The sequence below is a fragment of the Tripterygium wilfordii genome, chromosome 17 (assembly GCF_013401445.1).
Source record: "Tripterygium wilfordii isolate XIE 37 chromosome 17, ASM1340144v1, whole genome shotgun sequence".
NCBI classification, from domain to species: Eukaryota; Viridiplantae; Streptophyta; class Magnoliopsida; order Celastrales; family Celastraceae; genus Tripterygium; species Tripterygium wilfordii.
In genome coordinates this window covers 1,951,320-1,969,069 of record NC_052248.1, presented here as the reverse complement: position 1 = coordinate 1,969,069, position 17,750 = coordinate 1,951,320, and the positions used below count along the sequence as shown (strand labels likewise).

Genomic DNA, 17,750 nt, shown 5'->3' with positions numbered 1-17,750 from the left:
TGCTTCAAAAATAATAAAACGTATTGAAAAACCAGTTTTTATATTATTATATCAATTTCAATTCTTACATTCAAACTCGCTTAGTTGGTTATTTTTATGGATTTAAGATGGATGATGTTAAGATCGGAAGTTCAAACTAACTGAAAGTATTTCTTTGAGTTTTTCCGGGTCTGCATGCCCACTTTTGGGGAGGAGTTAGGAGACCCGTTTCTTTCTTGTGGGCTCCAGACGTAGCTTGATATTTACGCCGACCCAACTGCCTGAAAGAAAAAAAAAACTTGAGATTGTATTCCGACTAAACCCTTGGGTAGGTGAATTAATCATCTGTAGGATTTCATGCTTTTAATTTTTCAGAAGTGATAAGAATCTCAATCATCCCAGTAATCAATCATGTCCCTTGATTGATGTAAATTAGATTATATGGGCCCCTACACTTACATCAATTAGTGGCCAAGATTGATTACTGGAATGACTGAGATCCCTAACATTTTTGTTAGGTTTTAGCTTATACTATGGGAAGTGTTTATGAAGACTATGTTTGTCACTTCAACAAACCTTATCTAATAAATTGATACGAATTCTATTGTAGTATCCACTTTATTGAATGAGATACAATTGAAATCATTTCCATTGACTAAGTTCAGCCCCTTATCATTTTGGAATAAAATCATTTTGAGTCATGACTGGCCTAACAAAGCTGGGAGGATAGATGGGTCATAGTCTAAAATGCTAGTATTTGTTAAAATCCCAGATTGATTTCCAGATTGCAACAATGGAAGGTGATGATGGCCCATGTTGCTCATTCTGTAGTAGCAACATGAATGGTATTTTTAATTCTTCAAAGATTTGAAATATCAGGTATCTCCACTTGCTATCTGTGTACTTTCAAAAAAAAGGTGATAGAGATAACTTTGTCCTTACCCAGGTAAACAATAAAATCCAAATAGACAAAAATCCCCTCTTATAAGCTTAAATAGTATATGTTGATGCGATTTTTTTTGATTGATCTATACGTCACTAATTAGGGTTCAGGCTGTGACGCAAATGACAAATTTTAGGAAGAATGAGTGAGTGATCGGGAATACTTCAATGCTCAAATCAGTAATATTTCTGAAGAGTAAGTTTTTCAGTTGTTTTTGCATACTTGGGACGGAGCATTCCCTTTATAGAGGTTGTGATTCCAGCAAACTCCCCACTATATCTACGAGATCTCATGGTCATTAGGACGGTTGAGATCTTGAGTATTGGGATCATGGCTGTTGGGATTCGTGCGAATTCTTTAGCATTCCCTTGATTCAACGAATTCTATTTTTTCTTGTGTTGATTCAAAGACAAATTCGAAATCTTCCTTCTCAACGCCACCTCTCACGCTGACTAGGCATGTTGTTAACCATCAAACTATCCATCTAACATACACTTGCATGATTAACGATAAAATTATGTAGTAGCCCATAGAAACCGCTGCAGTCTCCCTTACCGTTACAATGGGAACTGATTTCTGGTTTAGGATAACTTTGCGGCTGTGGATGCAAGATAGACTGTACAGAAATGGTGAAAACGACATGACAAACCAAAAGCAAATATGAGTAGACAAAGTAGTGCAAGGGCCGGGGGGGGGGACAGAGGCATGTGCATGGCCGTTTTGTTTGTCTGAAGCTTCATTTTGTGTCCACATACGTATGTATTCTTGCCTGGATATACATACACACAGATATATATATATATATATGAAGCAGCTGTGATCCGATCCCAAGAACAGGTCGCATGGGTTAGACAGCGCTCATGCTCCTACCAACATTTTTCAGATAGTTTGACCCAACCAGCTATTGCTTTGAATTTTCAGCATCATCTACGCGCAAACAGGTGGGCGTGTATGTACACAGACGCTCCCAAATATATATTGCATGTCCTATTAAACTAACTTTATTTCGTTTCGACCGTGCTTAAAATTCTTAAGAATCTCGATCGAGCCCACCAAATTTTCCCGGACGGAAAGAATGCAATACCTTGCAGTCTCTACAATCTGGCATTGCAATAATTTGATTCCTCTTTGAATATATTAAATATTGTTAAAGCTGTTTGATATTCTAAACAAAGAAAAACTGCAAGGATGAAGGAGGTAAAGATGATTTGTAAAGCAAACAAGTCCCAAGTTGTCACGCCTGTTTTAAAAAGTGCTTGAAACTTGAAACCCGCCTATCATAATAATCCACCTAACAATTGAAAGCTCAACGGACTAATATACTACTCTGTGAATGCGGAAACAGAATGGCCGCCACTATTATTAGTCATGCGTGAAAAGGTTAAGACTCTATCTCACATCATCAATTTGGTATAACCTGACCGAGTGATATGTAAACAAATGTTCAGTCTCTCACACACAACCATAACGCGTTTTCTAAACCTAATAATCAATGACAATGACCCAAGGAGAACAAATCCATACACGCCTTTGGTCCAAAGCGGACTATATTCGTTATATTCGTTTCTAGTGTTGGAGCCGAATTTTCTAACTGCTTAGAAGGGGAAAACAAAAGAATATCAAATACAACGTCATGAATCCAAAGACTTGAATTTCAGAGCGCACATGATTTATGAATGTACAGGGGCATAAAACTTGCTAATAATATGACACACATCCATACAAAGGACAGTATACATGCAGGACTACAGAGCATATACCACACTCACTACAATGTGCAATGGATCATTAACTTCTGCTGCCAAATTTTCTCTCCACCATCCCTCAAATCTGTTTTGTGTGCCCAAATCATTGAAACCCATGTGCCACTCTCCACAAGCCATGCCCCACACATCCTCAATGGCAAAGAAAAAAAACAGAACCAAATCCAACAATGACTCATCCAAAAAAGTACTGTAAGAAATAATTTGATTAACTTCCCCATTCAATGCGTTCCAACCTTAAGCCCTTAGTGTGGTGGGGATCCTCATTTTCAAAATAGGGTTTGACCTTGAAGCTGTAAATTAATAAGCTTCTTTTTGGAGGTTGGGTTATCAATTGTGAGCAATAGTTTACCTAAGTTCTCCAACTTTGAAGCTGCTACCACCACGGGTTGTGGGGGCCATTTTTGTTTGGTGACCTGGAAGGCTCCATCTCAACGGCAACTTTTGTGATCTCTAGATCAGTTTTAAATTCGGGATGGTCACCCCATGTGTACAGTAGACTATTAATTTAATCCCAAGCCCAAGTTCAATGTGCGAGTAAAATTGGGTCGAGGCCAATAATAGGGCTCTTAACTCCCTCCTAAAAAAAGAGGCTTGTTCCATTAGTGATTAACTCACGAAACCCGAGAAACCCCAAGAAATTATGGCCCATCAACTTGAATGCGTGACCTAAGCGATCTTTCTCCTCAAAGCCCGACAATATAGTCACTAGGCTAATTCCCAGTTTTTTTGGTTATCATTCAGAAACTGTATACTGATGAGTGATGACTAATCTTTAGCATAAGGGGCAAATTCAGCTCCATAACTCGTATCCCACCCAACCCAACGATGCGAAGCTCCCAAACAATGACACATTTATGCAATGCACATTTTGCTTTGTGTGTGTAAGGAAATAATTTAAGTACATGACTACATGTTACCGTTAAAAAAGAGACAAAATTGATAAATATTTATTTGTCACTAAATAGAAAATATTAACAGTACAGGTTTTTGGGCCTCAATTTACTTAAATGCTTAAAGGAGTCCTGTTAGAATTGGGCCGGATTCCCTTTCGATTTAGTGATTTACGTCTCCTAGAATTGGTCCTGAAACCCAGAGTCAGGCCCAAATAGAACCCTAAGCGAGCCGAGCCCAATAGGCCTTGCAGCCCTAGACTGCAGTCCTGTCCTGGTTCAATTTTATCTCAGTCATCGCCAGGAGTAGCGATTCGCGCCTTCATCGTCGTCTCCGTATATAATACAGGAAAGGGAGATATATTAGCAGTAACAAAATCCTTGCTATGAAGCAAAGCATAAAGATTGTACAGGAAGAGAGGAGGAGAAAAGGAGAGAAAACGCATCACCATAAGAAGACCTAAACGAGAAGAATGGCAGAAAAAAGAAGTCCTCTCTCTCTTTATACGAAGGTATTCTTTTATTTTCCAGGCTTTTCTGTTTGGTTCTCTAGAAAGCCTCGTATTCTATTTTTCGTTCTTGACATTTGTTTCAGCGATTATATACTTTAAGGATCTGATTATGATTCGGGTTCTTGCGAGTTAGAATGTTCCAGATAAAATTAGGAATTCCTCTTGTCTGTTGTAGAATTCACTGTGACAAATTGACAATCAGAGAATCTGAACGCTTAATGAACAGATGCAGTTACTTTGTACATTGTATTTTTTTTCTTCTGTGTTGCAATTCTTACTTGGACGAATTCCCTGACATTTTTTTAAGAGAAGCATCTTTTTTTGTCCCCCTACTTTGTAGAGTTTGATTTGCTTACAAACATCTATAATTTTGTTGAAACACCACATTGTCAATACACACACGATGCATATGAGGTTGCTGTTGGAATCTGAGACACAATGGATTATGTTAGGTCCCCGCTCAAATTGATTTTTGTTTGCCGAATCTTTCTCCATTGAGAGTATTGAATTCAAATTTTCATTTTACTTGACTTGATGCTAAACTAGGAACTGAATGAGTTTGCAATTGTGCCTGTGAATCTGGTTGTAGAAAGATCCTCCAACTGTACTTGTGTGTAAACATTAGTATAAGTATGTGCTAGGTCATGATAAATAATGTCACTTATGTTTAATGTGCATTTACATTCACTTGCCTTTGGGAACAGGAATAGCCTGATGTTTTCCATTTTATATTCAAAACCTACTAGTTTGGTTGAATTATTTAGATCGGTATCTTGTACTGCATGATGAGCGAGAGTTATCTTGACATTATTTGAAATGGTATTGTGATGGTTGTCGTGACTTTATTTGAAATAATATTGTGATCAAGACTTCAAGTTCAGACATTCTTTCTCCTTAAACAAGCTTGGTTTCCTGAGAGATGGTATGAATTTTTGTGTTGATTGTATGTAGTCCCAGTGAATTGCTTTCACTTGATCAATGTACCATGCTATTACTATGGGCAGGGAGTTTGGCGACTCGCTGGGCATCTGTAGCTTTTGGTGCTGGAGTTGGTTTAGGATCTGCATATACAGAGTGTTCTTGTATTTTTTTTATGGATATCCTGCGAAGTTGGCACCTCCCAAGGTTGTAGATTCTCCTGCGAAGTCGGAACCTGCTAGGGTTGAAGATTCTCCTGCGAAGTTGGCACCTTCTTGTTGTAGATTCTCCTGCTCCTCAGGCAGACTTGTGATTTAAGTGATTGTAAGTCCAGCTTTCTTAATCTTTATTCTGTATAGAAGGGTTCTGTATCCTGGTTGTGTTGACACATTCTCATTCATTTCTTCATTTGCTTTTATGTTGTAATTCTACCCTTGAGGGAAATTAAGCTGGGAAAAATTGGAGGAAATAAATGGATATATTGCAACTGTTGAATTTTCTTTCTGCCCATTCTTGTTTCATGATCCTTCAACTTTGAACTAAAGAAATGTTGTACGAAGGACCGCAACTTAAGCTTTATTGCCTTAGGAACTCCCCATAGCGCTAATTTTCAAGTCCTCATCTTGGATTCACTTGGATTGTATTGTTTGATTGTTTCTGGAATTGGTATTGTGCTATCAGTTCAAAACTCGACGTGCTGTTTATAACAATTTGTGAAAGATTGAGCTTGCTAAGGAATCAGTATTGGATGCTTTTGCCTGTTGTAATCATATGGTCAAATTTTGTTTGCAGGGACACAATGATCGGTTCAAAACTTCTATTGCGTGAGCTACTAGCAGCAGCAGTAACCTGTAGAACATACATACACCAAAAAACGCAGAAAAGTATTCAAATGTTTGCAATCAAGCCATCATACAACCAGTTTCTCATTATCATAAACGCCTCCTCAGCATCTCGATCTTCCTCAGGCGATCCAGGTCGATGAGCAAAGCCATGGCCTCTTCCATTGTAAATGACCGCCTTTGAACCTCTGCCAATTCTCTTCTCAATATCCTTCAAGACATCGACTGGACAAAACGAGTCATCATCCCCGGAAACAAGCAGAACTGGAACCTGTATACTAGATGCTAGGGATGGATCCATTCTTGCGCCATAAAACGAGACCCCAACACCAAAACAAACTCCTCCATCTCGTGCCAGAACTTCTATCAGCCGGGCTCCTCCATAGCAGAAACCGATGATGCCAAGCTTCTTTGAGATTCCTGCAGCGATGAATTCATCAACCATCCATTTTGTTGATGCCTCAATGTCTTTAGCAACTCTATGAGGATCTTGCCTTGCCTTCCATTCTTCAAATGTAGTCTTTGTTTGGTCCTTATTCCATGGATCCCCACGGAATAAGTCAGGAACTAAAACACTGCAGAATTCTCTGTATTAGAAATGAGTGAATGTTCAGAACAGAGGAGATTCAGGAAAAGTGCATACTTACTTGTAGCCATTGCAGGCAACACGATAAGCGAAGTCTCTTGTGGCTGAATCTTCGAATCCGAATACATCAGACAAGAGAAGTATGCCGGTTCCATTGTTGTTTTTCACAGCCGTGAAGAGATGGGCATTGATACTATCAGCAGTAGCACCATCCCCTATTGAAATCTCAACTCCATTGACTAACTCGCAAGCCTCATCGTCTGTTCCATCTTTGACTTCCAGTAAGCTAGAAGATATTCTGTACATGGAGCTCTTTGTAAACGATCTCCGATTCCATTCCTTCTGAACAAAAACTGAAGCTTTACAGTAAAAAAATACAGATTTTCAGCATGACCAACAATTCGTCCATACTACCGTTCTTATAATTAAAGAGTATTTATCCGCAGAGGAAAGAAAAAAAAAAAAAGGAGAGGGGACGCACTTGTCATGTGCGAAGCAGAGCGTGTGAGAAAGTGAAGGCGGCGGCGAGGAAACGGCCTGCTGCTGCCGCCTCTGGGGGCGGAAAACACAGGTGTCAAGGTTGGAGGGGAGGCTGCGGCCACGCCCATTTCAGTTACTACTTGCGATTTTCGTTCAGACAGACCTCAGAACAGGGCAGATTGTCTGGAGCTGAAAAATATCTGAACTCTCGACTTTGGACATATCTGTGTCTTCCTGTCCTGCCTTACATGATAATTTGATCCACAAACGGATTATTCGAATCCACAAAATAATATTACGCTCTCTACCATATCAACTCGTGAATAAGAAAATTGACATCTCCTATATAGCAAGATAGTTATATCATCATTTTCGAATTGTTATCAATTAAAGCAGGGCTTGGACTAATGTGAAAATGCAGAAATATTTACATTTGTTATTATTGGGTGTCGTGATTGGTTCTTAGGTCAAAAAACACGTCCGTGAGAAATCATGATAAACCACTTAATTGGATTATGTTAATTCGATATGGGATATCAGTCTTGATAGGATGTTATAGTTAGAACTTGTTTGCGAATAATATGACATTTCTGAGACTAGAAAATCAAACGATTAGCAACGCTCAAACATACAAAATATGATTAAAGAAAAATTGAAATAATCCTAGGCAACTAGAACGGGTCGAGATTTACACGTCTGACCTTAAGAGATTTATGCACCGCCTATAGTGTGGTCGCAGTTCTTGTAATATCACCACGCAACGTTTCCTTATTGGATCAGTGTTTGGGCTTTCTGGGCCTCCAGATTCAAGCCCATCAGGCATTTCATTAATGGGCCTTTTGTGATTTTGCGGCCTATGTTATGTTCCTTCCCACCGAATGGTCAAAGATTACCCTTTTTGGGGTTTTCCTAATTTCCTTCGCTTCTGAACGGTTCCTTTGATAGTACGTAAATTCAGAGAGAGGAAGTCGGTTTAAAGAATTACAAGCAGAAGGAGAAGAAGAGATGGAGGAGCCCCTAGTGAATGATATCTGCTCTATCTGCCACGGGAGCTTCAACACTCCTTGTCAAGCCAATTGTTCACACTGGTTCTGCGGTACTATAATTCTTCTCTTTCATCTCTTCTCATTAATTTTTTGGCTTTCTCTCGTTTGATTGCTGGGAAAACAATGCTGGAAAAATGGGGATATGTGAGAAGTGGTTTCCAATAAAATTTAGGCGATTAACTATTCTGGGTTTAATTGAATATTTATTGGGTAGAATTTGTTGCGTTGCTCTGATTCCTTTTTGAAATTCGTAGTTTCGAGCTAATTTTGATTATAAGATTTTATTATTTTGGCAGCTTCGTTGGGCATTCAAAGAAATTTGTCTTTTTTTAATTTCAATTTGACTTCTTATATGGATTTGCATATGCATGTTCGCATGTATATATTGATAATTAGGAATGTGATGACAATGATCAACTTTCGAAATTAGTTTTCTTCTTTACCTTATTTTCTGTAATGGGCTTTATAATTGAGTTAATGGAAAGTCAAACACATTGAGGGAATTGGTCGTAGGGAAAGTGAAATCTGAACTCTTTGTTAGTTACATACGGAGGGAATGTGATGGACTACCTCATGAAGGTTGTGAAAGTTTCTTTGTTGGATATGGTGGCTGAGGTACTTTTAAGAGGTCATTAGCGGGTGCTGGTTTAGTAATTCATGAAATTTTAATGCGGAGATTTTCATCCGGGTAAGAGCTTAGATGCAATGATACAATCCTAATCAATCAATTGATTACGTTAGCCTGTTGGCCTAGGAAATCTTTGGATTAGGAGTCCAGACCAGCCATGTATTATTTACTATTACGAGTTCTTTCTCAGCTTCAATTTTGAACAAAAAATAAGTGCAATTGTAAGACCAATTAAAGCAATGACTTGAATCATCATCTGAGGTGCAGGGGGCACAAGGAGTTTGAACTGCACCAGTGTGAGAGCTACGTCAAAAGTTCAAATTGTATGATATACCAGGACAAATGGATTAAAGATAAAATGGTGTTCAAGCTGATGGACATGAATGGTCTTCATGGAGTCTAAAGAATGCATCTAACTGTGCTAGGCACAGTGTGCCTGAGTAATTGCATACACTTACCTTGGATTGACTCATCATGACCATATAGAAGGCTAGAAGTGGTTGCCAATCACCAATGTAATAGGAGTTGCAATCCAATAAGCAATTAGATTTTTGTGGTTCATTACAAGATAAGTTCTTGGATTGGATAAGTTACAATTTTTATGTCAAATAATTTATAACGAAATCTAGTTTTCAAATTAACTTTAGGTATCCCGGATGTTAAATCGATCTTTGAAAAGTCAATTTAGTTTAGAATTTAGAGTTTATTTAGAAAATATTTGGTATCTGATGCCACTGTCATGTAATAATAACATAGTTTACTTGCTTATGTGGTTGTGTAGGAAATTGTATATTGCTTGTTTGGCACCATGGTTCTGCACTTCAGCCATGTAAATGCCCACTATGTCGTCGTCAGATTACTTTGCTGGTTCCTGCCGAGGCTTCATTAAGCGAGCGTCACAACCCCACTGTTGCTGAGATTCTGGGTAAGATTGAAACATACAATCGTTATTTTGGCGGACATACCAGAGGTCTTATTCAGGTGCGCATATTATGATACAATCATTACAGAGTATTCTTTGCAATTAATATTTCCATAAAAAGACAACGTCAGCGTGGCTGTAATACCTTTATCTGATCTGTATTTCCTGTTTCTTTGACTCCGCTTTCTGGCCAACTTGCCTAGAACTCTTAGGATGCAGACGTATCATTTCCAGCATAGAACATTGAAATGTTGCATTGATGTATCATGTATGCACATCAGTTAGATCATTCTAAATCTATATTTGATTCATGTCAATAATTACTATAGATGGTAATAACATGCGGATGTGTTTGTTCTACAGGTGAGCTATGATGGATTTGCAGAAACCTGTGCTCCCATTGCATTTTTTATTATTTTGGAGTCCTGTGGTTAGTTTGAGGTGTCAAGTTTTAGAGTAAACAATCTTCAAAGATGACAATGTCAAAGTAATTCAGCTTAGTTGAATTAGTAGCTGCCACTCTGATCTCTTGAACTAGCACTTCTGATTTTCTTGTAGTTAGCAAGTGATAAAAAGCTATTGTTATGAAGGCAGAAGTTTCTATTATAAAGTTGTGTGCTTGTGTCTTTGACCATCATTGTTGCTCTCTGATAGAATTCCTCACATTTTCTCCCTACTATAATTATATTTGTGACTCAAATTATCTTAAGAAAAATTCCTTACAATAGCTGAATTGGAATATTATGACGATGTCGTTTCATTCATTGGCTTGCTAAGATTGATGTTCAAATATTTCCACAGAGATTGCAAGACCTCCCATTTCTGCTCCGAAGGTTGTTGCGAGAAATGTTGGATCCTCAGAGATCACTTCCTCTTGTCATCAAGGCCCGGGTCTATATTGCTGTAAGACATTGAGCAACTAAGCATTAAATGATCTTTCTTTTACAGTATTTTCTTTAATATGTATACATATATCTACATCCTTATATCTTATTGGTGCACATATATATATATATATGCATCCTTATATCTGATGCTGCATATTTTCATGAACTCCTAACATTTTTTTGATGTTCAATCTTTACAAAGGGGGTGAATCTTAACATAGTGATAAAATCGCTTTGTTGTAGTATAGTGGCAAAGGTTTAAACAATATAAACATCCGCATCGCAATGTGGGAGAAAAACTCCCACTGCTTACATCTTCCCCATCCAGAGCCGAGTGCTCTGGATATGACCTTTTTATTCTGCCCTTGACAAATCATTAGGTATCACAAGGCCGGAATGTTAATGTAATAGTGATTAGGACAGATTAGAAACTCTTTGATATACTTGAGTAAATATGAGTTTCATATACTTCAAGGGTGGATATTTAAGGGGAAAAAGAGTACGCAAGAAATTCAACTCTAATATCTTATGCGGTGATCTATATGATGAGGCTGGCTTTTAGTTATTAAAACTGGATATGTATAAATCTCACGCTCTTACAGAAAACACGTAGTAGAACAGTTGAAGGTGAAAGTTGACGCTCAAAACAAAAAGGTACAAGGAGATAACTGTTACCTTCAAGAATTAGCTTGTGCTGCCAGTTTTTGTTTCCAAGAAACTTAAGATTACATCCGGGGATACTATTTTATTATGTTACGCTTTCAAAAAAAAATATTTTTTTATTATTGTTGCTGATTCTGGCGGTCTTTTATTATGTACAGATGATACTCAGTGTTGTCTACATTATCAGCCCTGTAGATATTATTCCAGAAGGTGCCTTTCTTACTTGGATCATGTTTTTATTGAAGGATCTTGTTGGATTTGTTTGAGCAACGATTAGTTATATTGTTATCATAATTCATAGAAGATTTGTATGGATCACAGGAATTTTGGGAATAGTTGGCCTTTTGGATGATCTTGTCATAGCACTCGTTTGTTTTCTCCATGTTGCTGCCATCTATCGGTCGGTACTCTTTTTTCGTCATGGAGGTTCTTCTTGAAACGCCCTCGAGCATGGTGTATGTAAACAATGTAAGGTTGCTCTTATTCGCAGAACTCGAAACATGATTATCAAAAGTTGTAAAGGATGCAGTTTTGTGCGTAGACATTCTTGTTTTTCATAGAAATAATAATGCAGTACATGTTCATAACAGTTTCCATGTTGATGCAGTGGCATCGGACTGGTTGGATTCGATGTCAAGAATGAGGCGCCGGGATTCATTAGTTTCTTCGCATTGTGATTGTAATTTATCTCTCAATTGTTACTTCTTCTGTATAATTATTGATGGATTAAGTCTATGGATTTTCTGGAAACAATGAGTTAGTGGCTTTCTTCCACTTGCAAACGCATACATGTTCTGTATATCGTTGTTTGTTTTGGAAGATGTTTCCAACATATGAAGAGATGACATTTGCTTGCTTGCCAAGGCTACCCCATTTGTAGAAGACGACGGAGAACTCGTTTCTCCAGACGTTCGCCAGGAAACTCAACGCCCCTCCACCGTGGATGCACTCTGGTTCGTCATCTCCACTCCAGCAGACATAAATTAAAATGATCGTCGTCAGAAGCTTATTATCTCACAAATGAAGGATATTTCTCAGGATTGCCCGGTTTCATGAGCTTTGCAGCTCACTTATGAGGGTTGTGGCCTTGTCTAAAGGCATCTGTCGTTGTAGTTTGGGCTGTGGCAGTCAGGTCCAAGCTTAAAACTGACGTAGAGGTCACAAACCGTTGGACTGGAGCCCCGATTAAAAAAAAAAGGTGTTTGATTGATCCTACACATGCTAGTTAGTAGTTGCTACTGAGTACTGATAATTCCTTCCCAGAATTGGGCTTGTTGAGCCCAAAAGAGTATTGGGCTTGATGGGCTATTCAAATGGCTACAATTGCTTAGCCGTATGATCCGGTAGAAGATGGGTCGGACCGACTGAAGTCGATAAGATTAAGACATGGAGGCTCGGGAGACTTATTCTTGACAAGAGTACGGCAATGGCAACTTCAATCGCTCACTCCACTATCTTCTACAAAACCTCGCTCTTTCTCCGGAGAAATGGCCTTAAAAACTTTGCTTTTTGCATGTCCGCAAATTCTTTTTCTTCTTCTTCTGCTGCTCTTTCAGCCAACAAGAAGTGGACGCGACCAGTGGCTTCTGTGCTAGAGCTCGGAGGAGTCAAGATTGCTCGAGACGGTATGGACAAAAGCAATAAAGACGAATCGTTTCTTCGTAGAATTTCGCTTTAGGACCGTGTTTTGATTTCATTGTTCTTCTATTGGTTGTTAAGTTGTGATGGTTATTCCGAACTGGTTCTGTTCATTTCCCTTTTCACAGTGGATTTTGTGCTGCGATTTCATTAATTGTCTTATCATTTTGCAGCATTTTTTGGTCCGTCTTTTTGATGGATGTACTGTTCGGTTTTTGAGTATCAGTATTGTGGCAGTTCCAAGTTTCCGCGTCGTCCACAATTTACCATTGGACTTCGATTACTAGGCCCTGGATGACATGTTTGCTTTAGGTTACTTTAACATCATGATATTTTTTTGGGTGCTGTTTTTTCAATCTTGTGTTGTGATTTTTCCATCTCTTCATTGTCCAGGGAAAAAAACTGGAACTCTAATTTCACTTTCTATCTTTTAATGTATTGCTTGTTTGTGAAAGTAGGGTGTTTGTGCCTCATGTGTATGTCCGTGTATATTCATTAATTGGTTCTGATGGATTTGAATGATTTGGTTGATAGATGTGGTGAAGGATGACCCAACAAACAATGTTCCGGATACAATTTTCTCCAAACTTGGAATGCAACTTCATAGGAGGGACCAGCACCCGATTGGGATTCTTAAGAATGCAATATTTGAGTATTTTGATAGTAATTACCCACAAAAGTTCGATAAATTTGATGATCTCTGCCCTATTGTTTCAGTGAAGCAGGTGAGGCCATTAATTTTTGTGAAGAGTTTGTTGCTAACTAATCAATGTATCTGCTTGTCTGAATTAAATGCATTTTTTTTGGGTCTCATCATCCATGTCTGTAGTTTCATTGCGGATCTTCATTGAAAAATTCGTATTTATGTTGTAACCATTTATGATTTACCCATTTCAATCTTTTATTTTCTTTTGATTTCTTCTTTGGTGATTGGTTGATCTACCTTCCGCAGAATTTTGATGATGTCTTGGTCCCTGCTGATCATGTAAGTAGGAGCTCCAATGACACATACTATGTTGACCCTCAAACTGTTTTGAGGTGCCACACAAGTGCTCATCAGGCTGAGCTATTGAGGAGTGGACACACTCATTTTCTTGTAACTGGAGATGTTTATCGAAGAGATTCTATTGATTCCACTCATTACCCTGTTTTCCACCAGGTTTATTTTCTCTTGCTGTAATGGGGAATTTATGTCAATTAGCCTTTTTGCTTTTATCACTCATTTGCTCTAATTATCCTCTCTTGTTGAAACATAGATGGAAGGGGTTCGTGTCTTTTCTCCAAATGATTGGGAGGCATCCGACCTGGATGCAACGTCTATTGCAGCTGGGGATTTAAAGACATGTCTCGAGGGTTTGGCACGCCACTTATTTGGTAAAATTATAACGATAAAATTTTAAAATGCAGATAAATGTATCATAATCTCAACTATGTGCAAAAAGGAATTATGTGCAATATGCTATTCATGTGGGAAACTAGTATAGGTTTGTGATTCTAGAGTAATCAAGATTATGCGTAGAAGGCATTAAAGTTCGAAAATTTCTACACTTTGAGAGGACTGATTTACTATTATTTAACAAGATGGGTTGCGTTTTTTATTTCTTCTACAAAATTAAAAAAATTTGTCTTAGCAGCTAGTATGTTTGGATCATTATGATGTTTGCAGGTTTACCAAAGGCTGATACTTATGAAGCCATCTTTCTTCTGAAAAATTTTAGGTGCTGTTGAGATGCGCTGGGTCGACACATATTTCCCATTCACCAATCCATCATTTGAACTTGAGATATACTTTAAGGTACTTTATTTGTTTGGATCATTTGCAAAAGATACCAATGCGTGTATGAACTTTTTTTTTTTGACCTTGAAGTATTTATACTTATATTTGTCTCCTACATTTTTTTGCCCACAATTGCTCTGCTATTTTTTTAGGCTTTTCTCCCATTGTTCATTGGTTTCTTAAACTAAATCTGGTATGCAAGTCTGTTTCATCTGAAGAAATGATGGCCTTGTCGCTTAATGTCATCTTTCCTCTAATAGATGGGCTGGACATTGAACGGTAAGGTCATGATGCATTCAAACCTTGATGCATGATTGCTTGAGTATACACAATCTGACATGAAAAAAAGCTTCAATGTCCAAAGAAATGTAACTTTTTTAATGGGTAGGATTCATTACTTGGATGTTTAAACCTTTAAATTGCATAAATAAGAGAAGTGCACACACAAGCAGTAGAAGCACTATCACTTGTAACAGCTTTGTGTCCTTTATCGGTCTGGAGGGGCTATGCAGAGTGTTTGACACTGAGGGATGTATGTCATAACATGTTGTTGAGTCAATTTAATGAGTTTTGATTTAAGATATTTGTTAATGCTTTCTTCGATATCCAATTATTATTTTCTTCTTAGGTTGAATTTCCGGATGTTCAAAAAGTTCCTTTGCTTGTGACTTGCTAACAATGTCCCAACTATCCAGGAGAAGTGGTTGGAGGTGTTAGGCTGCGGGGTGATGGAGCAAGAAATATTAAAGAGAAGTGGCAAACTGAACAATGTTGCGTGGGCTTTTGGTCTTGGATTGGAGCGGCTGGCAATGGTACTCTTTGACATACCAGATATACGGCTTTTCTGGTCTAATGACGAGAGATTTACCTCTCAGGTGGTTCCTAGCCTCATTTCATGAATGTGTTTGTAGTTTTCTAACTTTCTTTAACACCATAGCGTATGTTGTCTAGATATTTTGGAAATTATTTTGGACGAATAGGCATCTTTGGCATCTGTTTAGTTTAGTGCTCCTTCATAACTAATTTGAAACTCTTTGAATTCAGTTCTCCAAGGGCCAACTTGGAATCAAATTCAAGCCATTCTCAAAGGTATAGTTATTTCTTATACACATGCATATTTTATTTTGGCATAACCCAAGCAACCAATGAACCCTTAAAGCTTGAAACTTCTTTTACAGTATCCTCCTTGTTACAAAGATATAAGTTTTTGGATCAGCGAATCATTCACAGAGAACAATTTTTGTGAACTTGTTAGAGGAGTTGCTGGGGATCTTGTTGAGGAGGTATGCACATTCTTGGCAGAATTTTCTCTCGTTCACTGTAAACTTGTTCAACTAGATTGATCTTATGGATTCTTTTGTTTGTCATCTGGGGGGTACTTATTGATTCTTATATGTTTTGGCCCCTGGTTTGTATTTAGTCTATTGTAAAATGAAATCTGCTGACTTCTTAATGTTTCTTTTGACTTTAAGTAGGATATTATCATAGAGGATGGTGATTAGTCGTTCTCACACATGTGCTTCCATATTCATGGTTGAAAAGCTACGCGGAGTTATATAACTTGTATATATATATATATATATATATATATATATATATATATATACATCTGTAGATGCTATTCCATGCAAACTTTTTAAGTGATTGTGGCAGATGTAAAGCATGGTTTTAGGCTTCATTTGAATGGGTACAAAGCTGGTATTGGTGGGATGATACAGCAATAAGCAGAGTCCAGTTCAGTTCCTACACAGATATGCACATTTTTCACAAGAAAAACTCAGATATGCGTGTTGATTAGGATCAAATTAAGGGGCTGCCCATTCTTCCTTAACGTTATTGGAACTGTTCAAATATTTACTTGGCTGTTTATGCACTATATGTAGACGTGTGAATTCTGGGTAAATTTTTTTTGTTTCTGTAAACTTTGAAGTACCAAATATGGAGAAATGGCTATATTGTTCCATGAGATTGTATAGCTTTGATGCTTTGATATTGGAATCTTTGATATGTTGCTATGGGTTTGAAATTTTTTCAGCGGTTAATTTTGTGGTCTATGTGGATATGTTCTGACTGATTTGATCTAAAATTCCTGGCCTTTTTTTTTTTTTTTTGTATTATAACCAAACTCGTGGTCCTCAATTTTGCATTCAATGCGTCTTCTGATTGCCAGGTGAGTCTGATAGACAATTTTACCAATAAGAAAGAAATGACAAGTCACTGTTATAGGATCACATATCGATCCATGGAACGTTCACTCACCGATGATGAAATTAATGATTTGCAGGTATCACTTTTTCCCCCCTGCTATTTTACTTCTATTTAAAATCTTCTGTCTGGAGAGATGACTAAATATTCTTTGACTTGCTTATAACTCTATGTGCAGTGGAATGTCAGAGAACAGGTGCAGAGCAAATTAAATGTCGTTCTGAGATGAGAGTTTCTTGGCAATATCTGTCCACTTTAGCCCCATGCTTGTGACACCTTCCAGCTACTCAAATTTCGTAAATTCTTTTCAATTCTACATACTATTACAGGTATAAAGTTATTTATTTCGTCCCTCAAACTATGAGTATTGAGTAAACCTAGATTTCGGGCATTTGTGGAAGTTTAAAGGATACACCATGCAATTTCTGAGAAACTAAATGGAGTACTCGAGGAAGAGATATGTCGTCTGCAAATAATCAGCCAGCTTCTATGTTTCATATGATTTTCTGCTGAGTCTGTGACCAAAAGAGCTCTCGCTCCCTTTCTCTGCCGTTAGAATACTTGAAAACTGAATTTGTATTTCAAACTGTCGTATCTTGTTTGCTGAGTTTATTCCATAGTTTCATGCAAATTTTAACTGTTACAAGCAAATCATGCAGATGAATATGTATAATTGTCTGGGAAAAGAGGGACAGAGTGCATGGAACCACAAGAAGATCTTTTAGGTTGTGTTTGGTTGACAATGGGAATGGAAATGTGAACTGAAACGGAACATGAATGATTATATATAATTATTTATGACAATAGAGAACGCAAATTCTAGAATGTGTAAAAACAGAGAACGCGAGTGGCTCAGAATTCAGATGGTGGTTGGTAATGTGCGTGGTTTCTCATAGAGATTTCAAATTTGAGCTTTCTTCAGAGGTCCTGAGTTTGAGCCTTCCATCCCTTTTTCTTGTATTAAAAAAAAATGAGTGAAAACTCTGATTGGAGAATTCCTCAATAAAAGAATCCTATTGGGCTATTTAAGCCATAATTTGTTGAGAAGGTGATGCCAGTTAGCCCCCA

The 17,750-nt window shown here is 37.8% G+C and overlaps 3 protein-coding genes across 10 annotated transcripts; 2 read left to right on the top strand and 1 right to left on the bottom strand.

Moving 5' to 3' along the window:
* Positions 1-5,808: 5,808 nt before the first annotated feature.
* LOC119982055 (carboxymethylenebutenolidase homolog) lies at positions 5,809-7,277 on the bottom strand. Of its 2 annotated transcripts, none has more exons than XM_038825230.1 (3): positions 6,918-7,277; positions 6,498-6,789; positions 5,809-6,425 (listed from the first exon to the last, which is right to left on the bottom strand). In XM_038825230.1, exons 1-3 carry the CDS (start codon positions 7,042-7,044, stop codon positions 5,897-5,899), a joined length of 948 nt encoding a protein of 315 aa, XP_038681158.1. In that variant the 5' UTR covers positions 7,045-7,277; the 3' UTR covers positions 5,809-5,896. The 2 variants fall into 2 exon arrangements, with proteins under 2 accessions (XP_038681158.1, XP_038681157.1); XM_038825229.1 differs by having other exon boundaries at positions 6,498-6,795; positions 6,918-7,273.
* A 526-nt stretch (positions 7,278-7,803) lies between these two features.
* On the top strand, positions 7,804-11,919 carry LOC119982266 (E3 ubiquitin-protein ligase RNF170-like). Of its 6 annotated transcripts, none has more exons than XM_038825563.1 (6): positions 7,804-8,012; positions 9,372-9,571; positions 10,314-10,415; positions 11,221-11,272; positions 11,384-11,515; positions 11,670-11,919. In XM_038825563.1, the coding sequence occupies exons 1-5, from the start codon at positions 7,922-7,924 to the stop codon at positions 11,497-11,499; spliced, it is 561 nt and encodes a 186-aa protein (XP_038681491.1). In that variant the 5' UTR covers positions 7,804-7,921; the 3' UTR covers positions 11,500-11,515; positions 11,670-11,919. The 6 variants fall into 6 exon arrangements, with proteins under 6 accessions (XP_038681491.1, XP_038681493.1, XP_038681488.1 ...); XM_038825565.1 differs by having other exon boundaries at positions 11,653-11,919; XM_038825560.1 differs by having other exon boundaries at positions 11,384-11,530.
* A 339-nt stretch (positions 11,920-12,258) lies between these two features.
* On the top strand, positions 12,259-17,559 carry LOC119982265 (phenylalanine--tRNA ligase, chloroplastic/mitochondrial-like). Of its 2 annotated transcripts, XR_005464330.1 has the most exons (11): positions 12,259-12,687; positions 13,235-13,425; positions 13,653-13,859; positions 13,957-14,074; positions 14,419-14,495; positions 15,173-15,352; positions 15,522-15,566; positions 15,656-15,760; positions 16,648-16,761; positions 16,861-17,011; positions 17,342-17,559. XR_005464330.1 is itself a non-coding variant. In XM_038825559.1 (10 exons), exons 1-10 carry the CDS (start codon positions 12,489-12,491, stop codon positions 16,909-16,911), a joined length of 1,287 nt encoding a protein of 428 aa, XP_038681487.1. In that variant the 5' UTR covers positions 12,259-12,488; the 3' UTR covers positions 16,912-17,313. The 2 variants fall into 2 exon arrangements, 1 of the variants encoding a protein (XP_038681487.1); XM_038825559.1 differs by lacking the exon at positions 17,342-17,559 and having other exon boundaries at positions 16,861-17,313.
* The last annotated feature ends 191 nt before the right edge of the window (positions 17,560-17,750 follow it).